Consider the following 24408-nt stretch of genomic DNA (forward strand, 5'->3'; position numbering starts at 1 on the left):
CTCTTGGTGGGCAGTTACAGGTGCCTGGGCACTTCCGGCTCAGCCAAGGGAACCAGTGTGAGCTACAGAGCGGAGTGCGGTGACGGCGCCTGGGCTGGCTATTCCGAGCCTTTCTGCAGGCCAAGCCTTGCCAGTGATTTAAGATGAAGCACAATGCTTTTTATTACACATCTAATTGTTAATGAGAGGAAATGCAATCAGCAGCTCCTTTCCACTCTACATGGAACCAAGGAGACTGCTGAGTCCAGAGCAAACACAAGCACTGATGGTGCCCGCGACATTCCTGTCCCTCCCTGGGGCACAGGGAAGGAGAAAGCTGCAAATGTGACCAGTGTCATGGTCACAAATCCACTGCTGCCCCAGGTCGGTCACTTGGAGCAAAAGCCGGGGTTGGAAATAAGGATGCACTCAACTCTTCCAAGTGTCAGATTGTCTAGGAGATCCGCCTCGTGCTAGCTGAGGACTCTCTTCACACACCTTCTCAGGCTGAAGGAGGTGCAGGGGAGGGGGGAAGAGGGACAGACACCCAGACAATGGAGGGAGGCAGCAGGTGCAGGTCTTCCAGTGTGTGTGTGGTCCTCTCTCTCTCTCCCCTCCAGGATGTGTAGGCAGCTGTCTCCTCCCACGCAGTGGCTGGGGCTGCTCTGGCCAGATGCTGGACACTCCTGCAGTGAACAGGAGGGGGCCAGGCCGCCTCTGCCCGGAAGCTGCAGCCTGTCCCCTAGAAGTGGGCCAGGTGGGGAAACTAGTTCTTCTGCTTAACGGCAAAGCAAGAGAGATTCTGGCAAAACACTAAATATATTTATAAGTCATCTTTGTCTGGAACCCAATGGGAAAGAAACAGGTGCAGAGGGGAGGGGAAGGAAGGGGAGGGAGTCTTGAAAGTTCCAATCATTCCCACAAGATAAAGACATCTTCTGATAGCAGCACTGAAGCAGCCGGAGCGCCGAGCAGACTGTCCTGGTCGGCTGCTGACCAACTGTGTCCCAACAGGAGTCTCAAAGCCCTGCTCCTCGCTGATCCGCCTGGGAATCCAGGTAGGAGTTTGATTGTTGTTCATCCTGGTCTTGGCAGGTATGTTAAATACTGCAACATTAACGAGTCCTGTGTGAAAACAGAGCCAACAGGCGTCAGCCCCTTTCCTTGTATTTTTTACTTGCGCTAAGAAAAAAAAAACTGTTCATGTGGCTGTCCTGAGAAAGGCCTGGCTCTGTGCAGACGGCCCGTGACTGACGGGGAGCGAGCGATGGCCGGAGCAGTGTACGCTTTCCCCTGCTCTGTGGGACAGCAGAGAGGGCAGGGCAGCTCAGGAGGCTCTACCTGGCTGCCCTGCAGCAAGGCTGTGGACCTACAGGAAGTGGGGACTGGGGGTGGCTGGCTGGGGCTCAGCCTGAGGAACTGTGTCCGAGTACACTGACAGTGCTCCTGGTCCCAGGACACTTCTATGTAGAAGAGAGAGCGAGCTAATGCCATGGAACCAGAGTCGACAGTCAGATGAGTCGAAGACTCAAGCCAGGTTCTCAGGGCATGTCTGCTTCAGCAGTGAGAGAAGGAAAACAGAGGTAAACAAAGTTAGGAAGAGGGATTACAGTGAGGGTGAGGGTTAGGATTAGGAGTGCACTTCTGTGGTTAAACAGGTGTTTAGCATGAGCCAGGCCAGGTACTCAATACCCAAGGGGCCTCTGCCCCAACAGCAAAATGCTCTTACAATGGAAAACAACCAAACACTGGCAAAAAGTACATGGTTGTTACAGGAGCATGACCATGGTTACCTTTACAAAGGGCTTCTGATGATGAGGTCCTAAGAACTTCGCAAACACATCTCTATGTAGCCCTGTGAGTAGATGCTACACTCATTTCCCTCCTCAGGGTATGACAGCCTGTGAATTTACAAACCCACAGGACACAGCCAGTATGACTAGCTGAGAGGTAATGACCAACTGTGTCCTCCACGACAGCAGAGAAGCTGAGGGAGCTCCCAGAGGCATCACTCCCTCAGGAAGACTGACAGGTGCAGGCCTGGAGTGCAAGGCACACCTATGGTAACCACCAAGGCAATTGTGGGAAACAAGAAGTAATGTGGAGGCAGTGGTCCCTAGAGGCTTAAGTTCCTAAAGCCAATAACCCAACATGTCTGAACCAGTGAGCATGGTGGGTGCTAACTGCAAACACACTCATACAGAATACATGCGTCCTTTAGGTTTTGCTCTGTTTTAGAGAGCTGCTAGAGACGTGGGAAGGACACTAACTTCATGTTAGCTGCTGGGGCTGAGCAAACCAGGCATTCTCCTGGAGAGAAGAGACAAGGACACGGCAAGGCAGAGCTGTGTGCCATCCCTGGCACAATGTAGCCTGAGCCGTTCCCAGACACGTCAGGTGAGTCAGGCTGGAAGGTGCTAAGCTGCAGTACTTGATCTAAGAGCTATGAATGCTAGGCTCGGCTCACTAGTTCTCAAACTGGTTCAAATGTCCTTTCACTTTGATAAAAATTGTACTGAAGGAACTTACATTAGTACTGCTACATAAGAAGACACGCGCCTCCAGAACTGCAACTGTACCTTGGAGAAAGTGCTCACTGGGCAGCCCTGCCTTATCTCATGCTGTGAACTCTGCTGTCCTGTTTACAGGGATGGGGGATCAAAGGGTCTGAGGCGAGACGCTCCAGGTGTGAGCAGCACCCCCACACAGCCAACACTGCATCTCCTAGCATCTGCCTTGCACACTTCCTCTCCTACCTGGGCAATTACGAGGCCAGTGTCGGGTTGTTTATCTGGAGATGTAGGTGTATGTCCGAGAAGGGGAGCGGGGCGGCTCAGCATGAGCAGCTGGATCGTTCAGGAAGTCCCAGATGAGAATTGTGTCATCGTGTGAACTACTGACAATCTGGAATTCATCAAACTGGAGGCGGAAAACTCTTCCAGAATGTTCCTAAAGAGGCAGAGACAAAAGAGTAAGACTTTGAACTCAAAACCAGAAGCCTCTTGTTTGGAGGAGCCTCTGAGGAGGCTCAGGTGTGCTCTTTCCATGTTCCAAGCAGAGACAGGAAGTCGTTCCTGTTAGGATGCAAAACTCAAATATTGGGCAACAACTGATCTCAGGAACACAGGAAATAACGCTTGTCACAGCCTCCCGGGCCAGAGCAGAGCTCTTCTTGGCACCTCCCTGGTCTTATCTCCCTGCAAGTCCCTTTGATTGACCATCAGAAGTCAAAGGGTGATCAGCACTAAGAAGTAACACATTGGCAATTATGTTGGCTCAGTAGCTAAGAGCACTAGCCAGAGGCCCCAGATTTGATTCACAGCGCCCACATGTAGCTTACAACCTGTAACTAGTTCCAGGGGGATTTGACATCCTCTGGCCTCTGAGGACACTGAACTGCACAGATATACATGCAGGCAAAACATCCATGGACATAAAAACAAATCTTAGAAAAAAAGAAAACTTCCTTAATTTGGAGAACTATTTATAGATTTCATGACTCACCAAGTCAACCACGACCAATCATAAGCTTGCCAATCAACAACTTGCCAAATTCTTTTTTGTTGTCGTTGTTTTTCTTTTTTCAGGGTTTCTTTGTATAACAGCCCTGGCTGTTCTGGAACTTGCTTTGTAGACCAGACTGGTCTCAAATTCAGAAATATACCTGCATCTGCCTCCCGAGTGCCAGGATCACGGAGATGTGCCACCATGCCCAGCAACTTGGAAATTTCCTTTTTTTTTTTTTTTTTGGATTTAGTTTTTGTCGAGACAGGGTTTCTCTGTGTAGCCCTGGTTGTCCTGGAACTCACTCTGCAGACCAGGCTGGCCTCGAACTCAGAAATCCGCCTGCCTCTGCCTCCCAGAGTGCTGGGATTACAGGCGTGCGCCACCACCGCCCGGCAACTTGGAAAATTCTAATGGCTGGCCTTCATGAGGCCAGGGCTGACTCCGCCTCCTCCTGGTGTGACTCTAGGCCTGCTGATAGTCAGTCTCTCCTGCACCCCATGCTGTCACTGACTTTTACCTACCCTTGAATTCATATAAATACACACATGCAGTATATATTTGTTTGTATCTACCTTACTTTTTAAAAGATTTATTCATTTTATGTTATTTATTTATTTCATGTATACTGTAGCTGTCAGACACACCAGAAGAGGGCATCAGATCCCAGTATAGATGGTTGTGAGCCACTATGTGGGTGCTAGGAATTGAACTCAGAACCTCTGTAAGAGTAGTCAGTGCTCTTAACCGCTAAGCCACCTCTCCAGCCCCATTCCTAGCTTATTTTACTCAAATATTAGAACAATGTTTTTGTTGTTGTTGTTTTGTTACTACAAGTAAAAACAGTTACTTTATCCCTTTAAAAGATTAGTGGCCAATATCCCATTGTATGACTATACTATGATTAGTCTATCGTCCTACAGATGGATATATGGACCGCTCATTTTTTTGTTGTTATTATAAACAAAGCTGCTTTATTTGGGAGGCAGAGGCAGGCAGACCTCTTTGAGTTTGAGGCCAGTCTGGTCTACGGAGTGAGCTCCAAGACAGACAGACAGACCTGCAGAGAGACTCTGTTGCAATAACACCAAAGAACAAAACAAAACAACCAAACATAGAGCTGCTGTGCTGGGCCACACAGTTAGGACACCTACCACATGCCTAGGAAAGCGAGGCAGAAGGTCACAGTTTGAGGCCAGCCTGAACTACATTTTAAGATTCAGTCTCCACACTACAAACATTTTAAACATTTATTATTGCATGTGTTTTGCCTACATGCTTATTTGTGTACTACGTGTCTGTCCAGTGCTCACAGAGGCTAAGAGAGTGTTGGTCAATCCCCTGGCTCCTCCCCACCCCCACAACAATTACAGCTAGTTGTGAGCTGCTGTTGCAAGAACAGCTATTGCTCAAAACTGCTGAACTGTGGTTCCTGCATGGTTCTGATGGAAATACACACTTATTTCCTGAGAAGCAGAACTGTGTCACGGCAGATAGGAGAGGGGTACTCCTGGCCTCAGTAAATGCTTGCAAGAAGGGCTTTTAAGGTTGGGCCACTCAACAGTTCAGTTGCTCTCCCCATCAGTGACATTACAATCTTTCAAGCCCCAGCTTAATCGTCTCAGTGATATTTAATTGTTTAAATATGTTTTCTTTATGAAGTTGAGCAAGTTCTCCTAGCTTGCTCAGAGTTTTACCATGAGTAGCACTGGATTTTGACAAATGATTTTTTTTTAAAAAATTATTTTATGTGTATGAGTCTTTTGTCTGTATCATGTGTTGCCTAGTACTCAAGAGAGGCCTGAAGAGAATGATAAATCCTCTGGAAATGGAGTTCCAGACAGTTATGAGCTGTCCTACGGGTACTGGGAATTAAACCCAGGTCCTCTGGAAGAGTAGACAGTGCTCTTTAGCCACTAAACTATTGCCAGCCCTTTGCCAAATGCTTTTCCTGATCTGTCACTACTGTAGTCATGCAGTACTATAGTTACCTACAGATGAGGTGGATGACTGAACTGAGGACTGGGGACACAGCTCAAGTGGTAAAGCACTTGCCTACTATGTAAAAGGTCCCAGCTTTAGGCCCTAGCACCATGAGAATCAATCAGTCTTCTATACTGCACCTGTGATGCCCAATCTCAGCTGCAGTGTGACTTCCATTATGCATTATTGGAATCAATTTGTTCATATTTTGTGGATTTTTTTAAACATATGGATTCTTTCAAGGCAACTAGGAACATTTTTCTAGCATTTATAAAACCCTGGATTTAATCCCTAGCACCACAATTTAAAAAAGAGAGATTCCGAATCCGTTGGGTAAGCATGTAACCTGCAACCGCAGCACTCCGATGGGGGAGGCAGAGGGATTAGGAACTAAGGTCAACGTCTGTTACAGTTAGCTCGAGTCTGGGCTCTACATAAGCAGTGAGCAACAACAGGTTGGGAGATGGGTAGTGGGATAAAGCACTCGCCATGCAGCTCTAGTGACTTGACATCAGTCTCCAGAACCCACATGAAGGTAGAGGGAGGCGACCAACTCTACAAAGCTGGCCCCTGAGCTCTATGGCATGCCCGCACCTTCCCAGGACATTAAACTTTAAAAGGCATCGCTATCTTAAGATTCAAAACTTTGGTGAGACACTTGGGGTGTGTGCAGGAGGCACAGGGATTCTATCCTGAAGAAAAAAAAAAGTCAAATACAAATGTTTTGGTTTTTTGAGACCAGGTTTCACTGTGTAGCCTTGGCTGTCCAGGAACTCACTCTGTAGATCAGGAAGGCCTCGAACTCAGAGATCTGACTGCCTCTGCCTCCCAGAGTGCTGGGATTAAAGACATGCACACTGAGTTGCCACCCAGCAAGTTATATTTTCTTAACACTAATCCCTCTGGGTCATATATATTTTTCTTTTGCTTTGAGACAGGGTCTTATAAATTGGACACTGGTGGTGAACTCAGGGCAATCCTCCTGCCTCAGCCTCTTGAGTGCTGGGATTACAAGTGTGAACCATCACCCCTGGCTTTAATTTCACTCTCTTTGAGCAGTTTGCTTGTTTGACTTCACTGAGCCTGTAACTGAACCTAAGCTCATAGTCAGTAAGTTTCAACAATCTTCCCATCTCAGTCCTGGAGAGTGTTGGGGTTACGGTGTGTGAGGAGACAGACATCTCTTTTTTTCCCTCCTATTGAAGGTGGGACAGATCTATTTGTAGTGAGGGGCACTTTTGTCACCCAGGCATGTGAATGGCCAAAATGTTTGCAGAGGAAGATAGATGGATGCAGCCTCTTATAGGGGCATAAGTGACTTCAGTAGTCTGCAAGGGAATCTGGGAAGTGTAGTCTTTCAGCAGGAAACTACCATTCCTAACTCTGAGAGGACGTTGAGCGGGGATGTTTTCTGTTAAGGAGGGTCCTTCTTGGAGGGGATAGTTCTGGGTCTATAGAGAGGGGGACCCCTCTGGTCATGCAGCAGGGGTGAGTCTTACCTTGATTAGCTGCAATGGGTCAGGCAATTAGTGCCCTTTATTCCTGCAGAGTCTTGGAAAATAATTATTGGAGGGCTATAAATACATTATTTGGTTATACAATAAGACAACTTTTCTGGGAAGTCTGAAAGAGAAGGGGAAAACAGAAGCAGGAAAAACAGAGGGGGCTGGTGAGGACATGGACATAGCCTTGTCAGAGTGACAGTGACTGGTCCCACTGCCAGGATGCTGCACCAGCGAGGCTGCAGAGGCAGCAGGGAGCTACAGAGCATCAGAGGAAGGGAACAGGGGAAACAGGATAGTGTACAGAATTCCACTGGCCCAGTGTAAGGGAGGAAGCTAGCTTCTCCACACATCTAAAAGGTTTTTTAAAAGATGCATTGGGAATAAATGGAGCTGTTGTAGTGTGAGGGTCACAGGGAGAGCTTGTGTGGGAACATTTTGTTTGAGTACAGGGCATACTGGCCCCCAAAAAGCAAAGCAAAGCAAAACGATTCATTATTCATTTTAGTTTTTTTTTTTTTTTTTTTGCCTTGAAAACCATATCTTACTATAGTCCAGAAAATACTCTCTCTTATCAGAGAGCTACCTGTCCTGCCATAGGTCATCTTTCTATTTTAAATTTAACTTTTAAACCCCACAAGGTATTTTTTGTGTACGTGTGTATGCTCTTGCACCATGGTGGTGTGTGGTGACAGAAGACAACTTGTAGAATTTAGTTTCTTCTTCCACCATGTGGTGGAGGCTATCTCATGGGTCCTAGCACATCTTTTTCTTTAGAAAACAAAACAAACAAACAAAAACCTCATGCTATTAATCTTCCTCTAGGTGCTGACACCGTAGCTCACAAATTGTATATTTTTTATTTTCATATTCAAAATCTCTTTCAATTTCTCTTGAGACTTCTCCTCGCCCTGGCTTATGTAGAAGAGCTCAGCCGCTTATCTCTGCATCTTTTGGGGCTTTTCAGTTACCCTCAAGTCATTTCTGTACTCGAGCTCCACTGTGGTGTGTATAAGAACATATACTGGTGTTTTTAGCTTCACGTTTTCTTACAGTTACTTACCTGTGTGTGTGTGTGTGTGTGTGTGTGTGTGTGTGCTAGCATGCATGTGTCACGGCATGGGTGGAAGCCGGTCCTCCTCCCACGGTGGGGTCTTGTGGAGCATACCTCGTGCTTACATTTGTTGCGGTGTGCGTGCTTATGGCCCAGTGTAGTCTGTCTTGGTGAGTGGTCCATGGGCCTTGGGAATGTTCTGTATGCAGAGGACAATCATTCCAGCGGAGACTGCTGCTGAGTTTAACTGTTCTCCCTCAATTTTCTGTCTGCTGGATCTGCCCATGACTGGGTGCTGATCTCTTCAACTCTAATCACAGCTTACCGACTTTCTCTATAGGTCTACCACCTCCTCACAGACTCACTAAGGACTGTTGGTGTGTCCTGATGCTATCACTGGGCACTAACGTACTAAGGACCACCCTACGTTTTGTTGAGCATGATGCATGCACCATTTTATCCTGATAATATTCCTTGTTGGTAGTTTGCTCTGTATGAAATTAATGCTGCTACTTTAAGCTAGTAATGGTATGGGTTATAATCTGTAAGAGTTCCATAATCAAGTGCTATACACTAGGTAGCTTAAATGGAGATGTATCTCTCACTGTCTGGAGGCTAAAGAACAAGAATGGAGTGTTGGCATAATTGTTCTGATTCTCAGGCCTCTTCCCCAGCTTGTGCCATAGATGGACGGACGTCTCCTCCACCTTTACAAGCATCCCATCTGAGTGTGCCTGATCTTGTTGACTTTTAGGGAAACCAGTCACATGGGATTAACGCCTATTCACATGAATTCAACTGATCCTAATCACCCTTTAAAAGCTCAGTCTTCATATACAGATTCTAACATATCAGAGATGGAAAGTTCAACACAGGAATTTCAGGAAGACAGATTTCAGCCTTTTTCCGTGGAGGTGGAGGTGGAGGTAGTAGAGGAGGTGGAGGTGGAGGTGGTGGAGGAGGAGGTGGAGGTGGAAGTGAACCAGCTGAGGGCTGCGAGCATGTTAGAACACTCTTCCAATCCCAGCCCATGGATTTCTAAGGTGGGGTCCTGCTATGCAGCCCAGGCTGGCCTCTAAACTCATGTCCTCCTGTCTTAGACCTCCAACTGCTAGGATTACAGGCATACACCAAATTATCAACTTTAACTTCTTATTTATAAATGTCTTTACATCTATAATGACTTGTTCATCTTTATTCCTGTGTGCGTGGCACAAGTGTGCGGTGCCTGTGGAGGCAGTATCATCATCAAATGCCCTGGAAGTGGAGCCACAGGTAGTTGTGAGGTACCGGATGTGATGTTAGAAACAGAGAAACTGAATGCTGATCGTCTGGAAGAGCAGAAGTGTTCTTAACTGCTGAGCCATCTTTCTACCCCTCCCCCTCAATGCCCCTTTGAGACTAGGTCTCTTGTAGCCAAGGCTGGCCTTGAACACCATGAACAAATGATGATAATGACTTTGAAATTCTCATCTTCTTGCCTCTGCCTTCTGCTTATACGGTACTGTAGACTGAGTCCAGTGGTGTGTGTGTGAGGCAGTTACTCTGCCAGCTGAACTCTATCTGTAGCCCCCGACGTAGGTTCGTATAGACATCATATAGCTAGTCTTGTCTTGTTTTAGATCCACTAATAATTTCTCTTAATCTCAAGTAGAGAAACCGACACTGAGATATTTCCCTGACAAGAACAAAGTTTTCCAGCAGCCACAGGAAAACAAGCCACTGTGCAGAACAAGAAGGACGATGGCTTCTTATCTAAAACAGAAACCACACAGGAGTAAAGGGAAGAAAGACAGTATCGAAGCAATGAAAGTCGCTGTCAGCTTCTTTACCAGCAAAAACACACTGCAGCAGTGAGGCAGGACCAGACTTCCCCAGGCCAACACAGGGAAGTACTGGTCACCAGTGTGCCTGCACAGGAAATCTACCAAGGTTCTCCCAGCAGAAGAAAATGACATTCCATGGTGAGAACTGTCTGGACAGAAGAATGGAGAGCAGTGTCAAGGACGAACAAGCACAGATGGGTAAAGGTAGTTCACTCAAAAGTTTGAGTGAGAATGGCCCCCACAGGCTCATATATTTCAATCTTTGGTCACCAAGGAGTGGAACTGTTTAATAGGATTAGAAGGATTAGGAGGTGGGGCCTTAGTGGAAGCACTGAGTCACTGGGGGTGGGCTTTGAGGTCTCACACTCTGTGCCTTCCAATCAGGAAGCATAGCTCTCAACCTCCCTCACCAGCACCATGCCTGCCACTGTGGACTAAGCCTCCAACATTGTAAGTAGGCTGGGATTAAATCCTTTCTCCAAAGAGTTGCTGTGGTCACGGTATCTCTCCACAGCAATAGATCTGCCTAAGACACAGGTGGCTGATCCGTGAAAGACAGTGCACCATGCACTACTGTACATACATGGTAGCTTCACATGGTAAGCACTTTGGAAAACAGGCCATTTCTAGAAATCCTGAATATAGGCTTTGTATGATCCAACCATTTTACTCGTCCTTTAGAGCTTAGGTCCCTGGCTGCTGGGTCAGAATCTAGAACACTAGACTCTGAATGCTCATTCTCACCTTGTCACAGAATTGTGCAAAATAACAAAATAAAACAAAACAAAACCCATTCAAGTAGTCTCTGAAACTTCATTTGTAGTAGGTAAGCATGGGGATCACTGACTGGTGATGGCTAAGATGTGGTCTCTATGAACCTGGGCAAGTTCCCTAATGGTTTCTGCTTAGTGTAGAGACAGGCGGGGCTTAGGAATCAGTCAGCTGCCTGCCTGCCTGCCTATCATACTGGAAGTTCTAGGCTTGATCCCCAGGACTGAATAAGCCAGGTGGTGTTTACCTGCAATTCAAACACTCCAGAAGTAAGGCAGGAAGATCACAAGTTTTAAGATCACCATTAGATACATGACTGAGTATGCGACACAGGAAACCAAGTGTGAGAAGGGAAAATAAGATAGATATAAAAAAGTACATTCTGTATGATTCGTTTTCATAAAACTCTAGAAAATATCAACTAACAAAGGCTATATAAAGCAGGCCAGGATTTTATCAGAGACTGGCAGCAAGGTGCACATAAAACATCAAGGGATTGCTACGTCCATGGGGGAATCTATGGTTTTACTGGAATATACACATCAAGAAATTTTAAATTGATTATTACTGCTGCTGCTATTGTATTTTTGAGACAGGATCTTACCCTGTAGTCAATGTCAACCAGGCTGACCTTAAACTCAGATCTCCTTCCTCTGCAAACCCATAGCAAGCTAGGACGTGACAGTGAGCACTGCGTCACTGGCTCGGTATCAGACTGTGAGCCAGGTACTCTTCTGTTGATGCTGTCATTTGTTGTTTTAGGGGACAGGTCTTGTATATAGTCTAGGCTGGTCTTGAACTCAAGATCCTCTTCCCTTAGGCCCCTGAGTTCTGAAGTTATAGGAAAGTTTGTTTCTTTTTGAAGACAGGGTCTCTCTACAGCCGAGGCTAGACAGAACCTCAGTCTTCCCCCCTCACTTTTAATGTCTGGGACTACAGACACATGACAAAATGCTCAGCACATTTAACAAGACAAGCATGAAGAAAGCAGGCAAAGCACATGTGCTTCTCAAAGACTGAATCTACTGTCTGGAATGCACGGCAATTCTCCTGCCTCAGCCTCTGAATGCTGAGATTACATACATGTGTGCACCACCATGTCCAGCTTAAGAATTACTTTAAATTCAAGAAAGGCAAAGTCTCCCTTTTCACCAGAATTGAGACTTCCTCAATGTTGAATCAGAATTGAGAACATTGGACTTTTAATGTTTTATCTGAATTGTTTAAAAAAGATCTGTTTATTCTAAATCCACACACATCTAAACTAAAGGATCATTTGACAATCCAAGCCTTTGGCTTATACCATGGCTAAGAATTCTATGCTTTTAAGCCTGTGGGGAACACAGGCTGAGTACCAGGCAACTGTAGGGAGAAGGGTACAATCTCAACACAGCCAGGGCTGCGCAATCAGGCCCTGTTACAAAGAGCTGGAAGGAGACATTTCTCCTTCTGACTCACTTCTTTCTCAAAGTGTCAGAGGTTCAAACATAGGGGAGAAGGGATAACAAAGAGGACTTAAGGTGCCAGAGGGAAGCACTGTCTATCGAATGGCACGCAGGACTAAGGAGTTGATGGGGGTTCCAGCAGGGTCCCAGGGTACATTTTGCAAGTACAGGTGTTCAGGTCCAATTTGAGTAATTATATTCTCTCCCTCAGTGCCTCCTAATGCTTGTGGTGGATATAGAATTCTCATTCACTTCCTGCACTTTGTGTGGGATGTGTGCTATGTGAAGCAGATGCCCCAGGCCTCCCATATCCAGTCTCTAAAGCACTTTTGGATGAAGGGTACTATATAAACATAGTTTACTGTCGTGTATTGGTTGCCTTTCCGCTTAGTAGGTTTTGTGAGAATCTAACTTTAAATCCAGATCTATAGTCTACAGCACATTAACATTTAACTTCTTCCCCTACCTGTTTGTCAGACTGCTTTAACAATAAGGCTCTTACCACAAGTGTCCGGAGACAAAGAGTCCCTGCAGGAGCACGTGGGTCCAAAGCAGCCATAAGATCCCACACTTTAATTTTCCTAAAGATCAAAAAGAGGACAAAAATCTTAGTTGAAAGCAAACTTAAGGGAACACAAGGAAAAAACGGCAAAGAGCTAGGGCAGCAAATCTAGAACGTGACTGTAGCTCACAGGAGTCAGAAGACTGCTGGCTGCAGATGTACCGCTCACACCCTTACAATATCTAGTTTATATGCCTGACCTGTCACTGTGGATTTGTCTGGTTCTTTGTTTCCTAGGCCAAACCAGACAAATACATAATCAAATAGCAAACATAATAATCCATACAAATACAATAAATGATTGGGAAGAATATTTAGAAAACAGTAAGCAGAAGAGTGGGGAATAGCAATTAAGCAGCAGTGTACATAAAGTTTTAGAGCCAAGGAAGAAGGGTTACATTTAACATCATAAATGAGTGGAATGACGATGTGAACTTGGGGAAGGCAGTGCTAGCTATGGAACCCAGGGCTTTGCACATGCTAAGCACACGCTCCGCCACTGAGCTACAACCTGAGCTCTTAGATGTTTCATAATATTGTTAGCAAACTCACCCATCATAGGCCCCGCTCACTATCCTTTTGTTATCAAATCGAATGCAGCGCACCAATTCCTCATGGCCTTCCAACACTCGCAGGCACGCTCCACACTCTATGTCCCACAGCCTGCAGGAAGAAATAGTCTAGTGAGCTGCTATGAATCTCAATCTCTCTCTCTCTCTCTCTCTCTCTCTCTCTCTCTCTCTCTCTCTCTCCTTGGAGCTCACTCCATAGGCCAGGTGGCCTCAAACCCACAGAACCGCATGGTCTCTGCCCAGTGCTGGGATCAGAGGCGTGCGCTACCACCACTCAGCTCATGGGTTCATTTCTAAGCTTCAAATATTACAATGTATTTCATATATCCTTTACAAATTCACAAAGAAAGCTAGAAAAATGGTTCAGCAGTTAAGAGCTCTGACTCCCAGCACCCACATGGTGGCTCACAGCCTTCCATGCTTCCAGTCCAGAGACTCCAGCACGCTCTTCTGAGCTCCTGGGACTTAGGCACACATGCGGTGTAAGTACATACACATGGGCGACAGTTATATACATACAATAAAATATATTTTAAAATTTCACAAAGATAACTCACATAAAATATATTATTTTCAATATAACTTATTTCCTGTCTGCCATATAATTGGGCAGAAAAAAATGTGTGATTTAAGTTCAAATGCAGTTAGGTGTTTTCACTTATACAATGCTAAAACACAAAGCTTTATATAATTCTAAAGCACTACATTTCATATAACAATAAAACCATGTTCTTTTTGTTGTTTTGTTTTTTGAGACAAGGTTTCTCCACGTATCCCTGGCTGTGTGCTAGGACTCACTCTGCAGGCTGGTGTGGAACTCAGAGATCCACCTGCCTTTGCCTCCTGAGTGCTAGGACTAAAGACATGTGCCACCACTGCCAACTTGAAATCAGTTTCTTCCAGGTGGGAATTCAATTTCCTAGGATGAAAATGACCAGCTCAAGAGAGGTCATGCTTCCTGAAGTCACACCTAAGAGTGTGGGGCACTGTGTCAGTGACATCTGACTGTCACACAGCACCTCCATCTCAGCAGGAGGACACAGCTGCCACCACTTTCCAGAGCAGTCCTCATTGACAGAAAGGCAGACAGACCTTAGGAGGGCTGCTGCTACAGTCCCAGAGCTTTGTGGGAAACTACCTCTTCCTTCCCCTTCCCTCAGGCAGTCAAGACAAGGCGAGGACTGATGAAATTTTCAAATCCTAACCATCTCTTTGCCATTCATTTTTGTAAGGGTAAAATACAAGAAAAGTATATAGTCTTGTGCACCCTTCCGATTTAAAGCCAGCAGGTCTCTGACCAAATACTGTACTCAAACAAAAAGTCATGATTTTTAGCAGAGAAACCAGTATTTTTCCTTCTTTTACTTTCTATTTTCAACAACAACAGTGATGTGAAGAAAGGTCTTTATTGATTAGCATGTTTGCACTGCAGGACACATGCCACCTAAAGGCTTTTCTGTGCTGTTTGACCTGTACTAGCTACAGAAAGGAGAGATACCCCATTATAAACACAGGACAGGAACAGACCATGAGCTCTGTGCACAAAGGGTGAGGAGGAGGATGGTAGAGTGCCTTCTGGGAAGACCACTGCTCACCTGATGGTGTTGTCAGAGGAACCGCTCACCACCAGCCTGTCTCTGTACTGCAAACAGGCGATGCCTCGCTTGTGCCCATTGAGGGTCCTTACAAACTCACAAGTGCTTGTGTTCCACACCTGAGACACAAGAATGACAGCTGAGCACTCCATCAGGTACTTCTACCAGTAAAATGGTAAGCAGGAAACAGAAGAGACTCCTCAGAGGATGCCAATGCCTCAAAGAAACCGCAATGGGAAGCAAAAGCCAGGTGTAATTCACAGGACTAATGGGAAGCTGGCTGCTGTCACATGAGATTTACTCTATGGATTAGTCTCTGTCTCTGTCTCTCTCTCTCTGTCTCTCTCTCTCTGTCTCTCTCTGTCTCTGTCTCTCTCTGTCTCTCTCTCTCTCTCTCTCTCTCTCTCTCTCTCTCTCTCTCTCTCATGTGTGCATACTTAGTGTCCTCCTTAGTTCCTTCCCACCTTACAATATACAATAGAGATGTATATTTTTTCATGTGTATCTGTAACTGCTTGAGTTTGTGTGCACCACGTGTGAGGCAGAATCCACACCAAGTTTACTATTTGTCTAGAAAGATCTGGCATTGTTGCCTTCCGAGCAGTGACATCACTAACGTGAGGGGACACATCTGGCTTTTCCAGGGTGGTTGGGAATCTGACTGCAGGCTTATGTGGCAAGGCCTTTTCTCGCAGGCCGTTTCCTGAGCTCCAGCATGGGTGCCTTCTGGAACTCAGGCTTGCACCTGCTTTATTCACGCTCGCCATCACTGCCATCGTCGGTGGCACTGTTGTCTTTCCATGCTGGGTCTTGGGCACACCAGGCAGGTGGTCTGCCATTAAGTTACACCTCCAGCCCATAACCATTGTTTATCGAAATAAAAATTGAATTTAATTATTACAGTATTCTACAACACTATACACAGTTGCCCTCAATCACACTTTTACACAAACTCTTACTGCAGCTTGTGAACTTACTGAAAAGTGGCCTGTTACCTTTATGGTTCTATCTCCAGAGGCAGAAACGATGTACTTGTCATCAAAGTCTACAACATTGACTGCAGCTCGGTGTCCCACCAGCACCCTCCTGAGGGTGATGTCAGTTGGGGAAGTCATATCCCATACAGCAATGGACCGGTCTTTGGAGCAGGTCACCATCATGCCGTTGTTGAAGCGCAGGTGCAGAACGGCTTCACAGTGGTGAATCAATGTGTTCAGCATCTCACCTGCATTTACATCCCACACTCTGAAAAGGATGCCCAGGAGTCAGATGGCACCTATTTGTGACCATGGCACCCACCATCAACACCACCCCTGCTTTCTTTTTGAAGTGGGGGGTTTCTGTGTAGTTCTGGCTGTCCTGGAGCTCACTCTGTAGACCAGGATGTCCGTGAACTCAGAGAGATCCACCTGCCTCTGCCTTCTGAGTGCTGGGACTAAGGGTGTGCACCCCCAGGCCTGGCTCCCCTCCTACTTTCATGGCGAGTGCTCTTGCTCTGCACCCCAGGCAGAGCACACGTGGACCATGAGGAAGTACACACACACACACACACACACACACACACACACACACACACACACACACACGGAGGCAGGGCTTAGCAGGCATTTCCTGGATAGTGTTCAGGGAGCGGACATAGTCACTATCATCTGATATTTTGGCCCAGACTTTCTCGGGTTATTATTTTAGCACTGACGTTCAATAAGGAAGACACATGTGAACCAGGAATCTGATAAAAAGTAGCAGCAGCCTCTGCCCAGTCCCTGCACTCATGGGCCACGATGTCTTGCCACAGACTTAGTAAGGTCTTGACTTCCACTTCCCTGAATGTTATGTTCTCTACCTTACATAGACTTTACGCCCAAGGCTCCATTTTTGTGCTTTTCAGGGGCAAGTTGGTCAAGATGAGCCTTCCCACCCACCCTGAGCATGTGCTTCACAGCAATGGGGACCCTGGAGATCTTGAGACCTGTGTCAACAGAGAAGTACCTTGAACACTCTGTTTTTGCATATTGATTTTGTTTTTAAAAGCACTTTGTTTCTCCTTTGCAGCCTACCCTTCTTTTGTTAAGTTATTTTTTTGTGTGTGTGTGCTGTAGTGTTGCTAAGAGGCAGAAGGCTTAGCATGCTAAACCCTGGGTTCAATCCCAACACTGCCAAGACAACAAACAAACATCACCTCTCCCCTAGTCTCTAAATGACCTAAGCATCTACAATGCCCCTGGAGGCACTCCAAAGCATGAGGTAACTGCCAACAACTGCAAGGGCGTTTCTGCTGTGCCTACAAGGGAAGGGAACAGCTTTTCCTATTTACAGGGAGAACTTTAGAGAATTTAACAATGCAGATAACTGCCGTTTATTCCAGTTCTTTTTTTTTTAAAGTTACTTTTGATGTATTACCTTTGCTGAATCCTTAGCTTAAGGTGAAATTCCTAGCAAGTCTCCTGCAGAGCTGCTAGAACCCTGAACTCAAGCTACACTGGACTCCAGCAGCATAATGGCTGTGTCATCAAATCACCAGAGCCTCTGGAAACTGAGGCCCCTCCCTGAGTAAAGCTTGCAATGAAACACTGTGGGGATGGCGGGGGAGGGCTGGCAAGGGTCTTGCTCACCTGTATGCACTTGAAAGAGCTCATGTGTGCCTGCACTACAGTTACAATCACCCAAAGACAGGTTTCATTCCCTTCCTGCCATTCCTGTGAGCTAGCCTCATAAGGAATGTGAGGCTTCCCAGAAGGAGAGGGAAGTTCCTATGACAGGTGCACCTCCAAATTAAAATCTGTGTGTAGCTTCTTAAATGTGCCAAAGTAGAAATCTACCCAATGGTTCCAACATCAAGTGGTGGTTCCCAAGTGACAAGTGACTGACCGGAAGCTAACAGCTTATTCTTCTTAGATACATTCAGAAATGTGTCCACAAAGATGCAGAGAATCACCGTGACACAAAGCAGGGGCTTAGAGTTCAAAAGGAGTAGCAGAGATTCCCTACCTGACGGTGGAGTCTGAGGAGCCCGTGATGATTACCCTCTCATCGTACTGCAGACACAGGACAGAGCCTGTGTGGCCTGTGAGAATCCGCTTGCATTCCAGTGTGCTTTTATCCCAGATCTAGGATGGCAAACGAGACCCTTTTGATCATTGTCATAAGAGGGTGCTGTGGAGACTTGTTCTGTACACGTGTGATCCCCTAAACATCAAAGCCCAGAGAGGGCGAGGCTGCATTCTTTCCTCCAGGTAGAACTAAGCTCCTGGATGTGTTGACTTCAGTTCTAATGCTAACCTTATCCTTTTCATCAAGGAGGAAGAGTAGCCTATAATTACAAAGGCCAAAATAACAACAGCTCCCATCAGCACACTTCTAGGGAGGAGTCCAACCCTGGGACTATGCATTTGTATGATCCTGTGGGGAGAAGCAGACATCTGCCCTTTAGGGAAATGCTTTTGGCTTTGGTACTGACACCAGCCTGCAGTTCCCATTTCTGAAACCACACTCAAGGCTAGGCTTCAGACTAGCTCTATGTCTGTGGTCACCCTCACTCCAACAATGCTCCTCCACTGAAGAGGGTCCAGTCACCTTGATGGTGTTGTCTCGAAGGCCGCTGACAATCTTCTGGTCGTCATACTGTAGACAGTAAACACCTTTACTTGTTTCGCTCCGGCAGTGGATTCTCTGTAAACTATGTCGCCCACATCTCCAATTGGACTCTATTGTCTAAAACGGAGGATTCAAAAAAGCAGTTAATTAGGAAAGGCAAAGCAACAACTCATATGTTACTCTACGCAGTGGCTCTCAGCCTGTGGGGCTTGACCCCTTTGGGGATAAGATCATCCCTTACTTAGGGACTGCCTAAGACCACCAGAAAAAAGACATTTATGTTATAATTCAGTAGCAAAATGAAGTTATGAAGTAGCAATGAAAATAATTTTTTATGGTTGGGGGTTACCACACATGAGGGCTGCAAACATTAGGAAGGTTGAGAACCACTGCTCTATACATACAATTAAAAAAACTAAAAGGTAGGTACCAAGTGGGGCTGTATGCCCAGTGGTGTCTTAGACACATGGTATCCATGCCTGCTGATAACCTTCCTGGAAGGCTCATCAGAGAAGGGTGCAGATGTCACACTGCTGTTTTAGGAAGGTGGCAATTCTTCTGTATGTTATCAACCTTATTGTAGTAAAGACACTGATTCTAACTGGCCCTGAAAAGTTTAATGGGTTTTCTATAGTATTGTAACTTAAGCAGACTAGTGAGTCCCTACCACTCAGCAAATGTCTGGAAACATGATTCTTACCTCAATGTCTTGTATAATTTTAGGATAAAGCGCTCTATAAAAGGAGTTGGGAGGAGCATTCTCATCAGGAGGTTTGTTCTTGAATAAGTACTGTCCCCTAAAAAACAAATATTTACCAGTGAAAAGATCATAAATCCATTTACAAGCAGTCTTATGCTTTTTCAAAGTGTTTTAGCTACCATTACACATAACTTCTATTAACTAGCCTGGCAAGGCATGATGGTCAAGTGATTTGGGAGTCCTGTGTCAAAATGTTAACCTGGAATCCAAGGAACTGGACCAACACTGACTCCAGTGCAGAACCTCAGAGTACAAGCCCTTTGGGATACTTTATGCGGATAGAAGTATACTCATAACCCATCTACTGGTCTGTTAGACTTCTATACATTTAGGGATTTTATCATTTGATAATAATGGTGACTCTTCTGGTCAATAATAACTATTCCCTGTTCTCCCTTGGTGCTGTGGCTTGAACCTAGAGCAGTGTGCACAGTGGGTACAGTGGCTGCCCACTCTAGCAGTGTGCTGCTGTGGAGTGGCACAGGCCCCTGAGTCAAGCTGCGCCAGTGTCAGAGGACACCTAGTATGCGGGGAACAGCAGTGTTTCTGCCATGACTGTGTTATTTATCACAGGGTACAGCATGTGTGCTAGCCGGCTGCTCGGTCACCAGGGCCGATCCTGATCAGTTCATACACAGGAACCAAGGACAGCAGGAGGGAAGAGGAGAGGCTAAGCAGCTACGCCAGTCTGTGAGAGGAAGGGGCTGCTTTCCCGAGGGTTCCCATGTGCACGCACGCACACACAGATGCATTTCCTGACTCCAGCACGCAGCGTGCTAGCATCTTCTTCCTATGACAGCACATTTCTGAATGCTCATAGCCCAAGCTAGATTGCTACCAAAAAAAAGAAAGAAAGGGAAAAAAAGGTAAATGGCAATCACTTCCTGCTGGGTAAAAAATTTAATTCCTTATCCTGAAGTTAAGAACCCCCCAGACACGGTGTGGAAGCTAGTAAAGCCCAGTATGGGTGTGCTAACCGCTGTTCGCACTGGCTCCGTGCCTCACAAAGTGGAGATAGGCACAAATGCCTCTGAGTGTAATCCTGGCACCAGAGAAATCAGGTTTTCTCTGGGCCAGTCATCCACTTGTGCCTCTGTAGCTCCATTACAATATAATTAATTGTTCGCTGTCTCCAGGAGAGCTTCTCCCCTGCCCTCTCCCTATTATACACCTTGAAAATTAGTTGAGAAAATCTCCTATCAGGAAGGCAGCTGGCTCCAATGTCTACCTTAACAGAGAAAAGAAAATTTGCACTGGGGAGGTGAAAAGAACAGGTTTTTTTGTTTTGTTTTGAAAGGACTATGAAATAGGATATATGAACATAACGGGTAAGTAAACTACTTTGAGAAATAATTCTGGATTAATGGCATTCTTCTCTAAACAGTTTGATTATATAAACACTTTACATGCAGATGAGATTTTTAACTGTGGCTTTTCAGTGCCCACCATTCCAGAGATTCTTGTCTGCCTCTGAGTCTTTGTCATTCCTACAAGGGTACTCTAGGATTTCCCTCACATCCAGTTTCTCTGTATCCTCAGACAATAGGACTCAAATGAATCTCTAATCTTGTTTTATAACCCACTGCCTTTCCTATGCCTTACAAAATATATACATCCAAATCAAAGGCGCTACAAAGGCGTGGTTAGACGGTGAGAACCAGCTTCTTAGTCTTTGTTTTAAGTCACACTCTTTTCTGGTGTATGTTCTTTGACCATAGGGACCACTTCTGGGAGAAACACCCGGTACCTAGGAGAGCATGAGTGCATGATAAACGTGAAATATTAAATTTAGAATGTTATCATAAAATGTGATCTCCTGATTAAGAAAATGGACTTTTCCCAAGTGGTCTTTTATCATCCTTTTAAGAGTTACCATTACTGAGCAGAAAGTATTATCTAGTGTTATTTAAGAGAGAAAACTGCAAAGTTCATGTCCTAGGGGCAAACTGTCAAAACCATCTGGGTATGAAATATAACAGCAAAGTGGAAGTTAAATCTTGGTGACTCAAATTGTTCACGCCTTTGATCCCAGCACCATAGGCAGAGGCAAGAGAAACTTGGTGAGTTTGAGGCCAGCTTGGTCTACAGAGTGAATTCTAAGACAGCCAGGGCTACACAGAAAAATCCTATCAAAAGAGAGAGAGAGAGAGAAAGAGAGGAGAGGAGAGAGAGGGGGGAGGGAGGGAGGAAGGAAGGAAGAGAGAGACAGAGAGAGAAAGAGAGAGGGGGAGGAAGGGAGGGGGAGGGAGGAAAGAAGGGAGGGAGGAAGGAAGAGAGAGAGAGACAGAGAGAGAAAGAGAGAGGGGGAGGAAGGGAGGGGGAGGGAGGAAAGAAGGGAGGAAGGAAGGAAGGAAGGAAGGAAGGAAGGAAGGAAGGAAGGAAGGAAGGAAGGAAGGGGGGAGGGAGGGAGGGAGGGAGGGAGGGAGGGAGGGAGGGGAAGGAGGGAGGGAGGATGGAAATACGAAATTGATCCTAAGTTAGTCCTTTGGAGTATGGGGGAATCTAGCACACCCCTGAAAACCCAGTACTCAGAAGACTGAGGCTGGAGGCTTGAAAGCATGCTGGGCTGCACAGCGAGGCCCTGTCTCAGCACCACTAGCACCCAAACAGAAGGACAATGAAGAAAAGGGAGGTACAGCTATCACCTGGAGACACTACACACACTCACAGAGCACACAAGAATCTGTATTTACCATTTCATGGAACTATAACAAGTTATATCAAATTTTACCAATTTGATCAAAGACAAGGGAACTTGGTTAAAAAGCTGAATGACTTGCAAAGAGTGGGAGGGGTTCCGAGGCTACAGAGAAGCTGTGGTAATAAAGGCGTGGCTATACCTCAGCTCTATCTTCAAGGACCCTTCAAAAGGCTAAGAGTGGACTCGAAGTAACTCAGAAGCAGAACAACCGCCTAGCATGTACAAAGCCCTCAGTCTGAGTCCACAAAAATTGTTTTTTTAAAAAAATCCAAAACCCTATCTTTTCAATGATAGTTTTTACTACTGTCCTAATAACCAATATAAAAGACCCCACTGTTTAGGACCAACCCTAAACAAGAGTCTGCTTTTCCACTTGCACTTACACTGGCACACACCTCAGCAGCGCAGTTCTGCCTCCTGCCTTCAGAGCATGTCAGTGTTATGATGAGACTTATTATCATTCACATGACAAATGGAAACAGTGTTATCTTAACAGGGCATGAAATCTTTGTAGCTAAGAATTGAGTTTTTCAAATTGAGACTTAAGGCCTGAATTATCTGGAGGAGAGATTCTTTGCTTTCCTAAGAGAGAATCTTCTCAGACACCCTGAAATTTCCCCAAGTAAGCAACTGGGTGCTCCATTTTGAAAGCTGGTCTTAGACTCAACAAATAATAGTTTCAGAATGTCATACATGCTAACTATCAGAGTATGAAGGCTGGAGGTAAAGGCAATTTCTATTTTCCCACATAGTAAGGAAGGACAGAAAAAACATCTGAAAGGGAAAAAAAAGAAACGAATAACAATAGGCTCCGTCATACAGCCTGCAGTCATACAGCAGGAGGGCTGCTAGGTCTGGATTCTGGAACTGGATTTGAGAGTAAGGGTTTTTAAGTATTCCTGATAGCTCACATGACAGAAACCTCTGAAGCATTTACTGGGATACTCAGGTCAACACATTCATGAATCCACAAATTTCAAGGACACCAAAGCAAGAGAGCCAAGCCTAATTTTATGAAACTTTGAAGGAAAGTTGATCCATATGTATCTCTCTCTCTTTCCTGCCTCAATTTTCTTACCTGCTGGGATTATAGATATGGACCACCATGTCCACCCAGCTAAGTGAAGATTGGGTTTTTTTTTTTTTTTTTTGCTTATAGTGCTGAGGACCGGACCCAAAGCCTTATATATACAAGGAGAGCACCTGCAGCCCTTAGCGACTTTTACAGTTGTTTTTAGACAGGGTCATGTTATAGAGCGAGGGTGGGCCACATATGTACTAGTCTCCTTCCTTCTTAGAAAAGCAGCCTGTGTAATACCACACCTAGCTTCCCTTTAATAATCTTAACTATTTGAGGTTGTGTATGATTCCAGACCCCAAAAGAACAGACACACACAAAAAAGTTAATTTTGAAGGCAATCACTGGGCACACACATGCCTATTATCATTTTTATCAAATATACTTAATAACTTATTTAATGAATTATTCATACCTGACTTTCCTATAGTGACATTCTAGAGACACACTCTGAGGCAAAATTCTAAAAAGAAAAATACCTTCCAGAAGTTTTAATGAAACGGTGCTGCTGTGCTCAGGGAACACTACTGGTGAAGTCTTTCAGGCCACTGACTACACAAGGCCTTAGGGAACTCATAATTAAACAAGCAAATCTAAAGACATAAGTTCTAAGAAGAAACAAATAATTTATACTAAATTTCATTTTTCATTCTTTCTGGTAGCTATAGCTTAATTCTACTTGGGCATAAAAATTAATTTTTGATTACAAAGATGATGAGACACTGGAGGTGGGGACTACACAGAGGAACTCTGGTGAAGAACAGTAATTCCATCTTCCCCAAGAAGAGGAAGCAGGAGTGGGTCCTTTCTACCTGATTCAAAGCTATCTTTCCTTCCTTAAAAGGTCTCTCAGCCTTTCTGTAAAATCCCAACTTCTGTCCAGAGAGCAGAAGGCTTTAATTAGGAGGGTGGTCAGTTTTCTTTTTTCTTTAGCAAAACATGTCATCGTATGATTGACTGGTATGAAGAAAAACTACCAACAACAGTTTGCCAGGTGACGTGCAGTGGCCTCGCCGGCTTCCTTGGAGCACTTTGTAGCGCTCAGCAGCCAGGCCTGGGAATGCTGCAGGAAGAGGAAGGGTAAGGGCTCACCACCCTCTGCGCTCTGCCAGGCCTCGCCACAGAGAGTCTGTCCTGACCATCCTCTCGATGAGCTTCTTCCACAGCATGCCGTCCGACGTCACACGGTACCATTCCTTGCACACAAGCTCAGCAGCACACAGTGACTTGGCGTCCAAGTATGACAGAATGTTCTCAGCAATATGGTCCAGACCCCGGGCTTCAGTGAGGGAAGGAAGCACAGAAAGAGAGCAGAGTGGTGCTGAGATTTTTCACAGAAAGCCCTGCAAAGGAGCAGCACGTGCCGCGAGATGGAGGCACACCACTGTCCCCAGTGTGTCCGGCTGTGTTCAAACAGAGACTTGGGTAAAATGAGTGTCAATAATTTTTCCATAAGGTTACAGAAATGAACAGTATTTTCCA

The 24408-nt window shown here is 45.5% G+C and overlaps 1 protein-coding gene across 9 annotated transcripts in view; it reads right to left on the reverse strand.

The window, feature by feature from the left end:
- Positions 1-779: 779 nt before the first annotated feature.
- Btrc (beta-transducin repeat containing E3 ubiquitin protein ligase) overlaps positions 780-24408 on the reverse strand; it is a 169099-nt gene continuing 145470 nt past the window's right edge. For all 9 annotated transcript variants that reach the window (XM_052184860.1, XM_052184857.1, XM_052184854.1 and 6 more), the window contains 10 exons: positions 24019-24205; positions 19088-19184; positions 18367-18504; positions 17782-17900; positions 15789-16038; positions 14794-14912; positions 13179-13289; positions 12567-12645; positions 2736-2928; positions 780-1104 (listed from right to left, as the gene is read on the reverse strand). In XM_052184860.1, the coding sequence (XP_052040820.1) occupies positions 2767-2928; positions 12567-12645; positions 13179-13289; positions 14794-14912; positions 15789-16038; positions 17782-17900; positions 18367-18504; positions 19088-19184; positions 24019-24205 (1262 nt within the window). In that variant the 3' untranslated portion in view covers positions 780-1104; positions 2736-2766. The remainder of the gene's footprint in view (positions 1105-2735; positions 2929-12566; positions 12646-13178; positions 13290-14793; positions 14913-15788; positions 16039-17781; positions 17901-18366; positions 18505-19087; positions 19185-24018; positions 24206-24408) is intronic.

Source organism: Apodemus sylvaticus, chromosome 1, assembly GCF_947179515.1.
Source record: "Apodemus sylvaticus chromosome 1, mApoSyl1.1, whole genome shotgun sequence".
NCBI classification, from domain to species: domain Eukaryota; kingdom Metazoa; phylum Chordata; class Mammalia; order Rodentia; family Muridae; genus Apodemus; species Apodemus sylvaticus.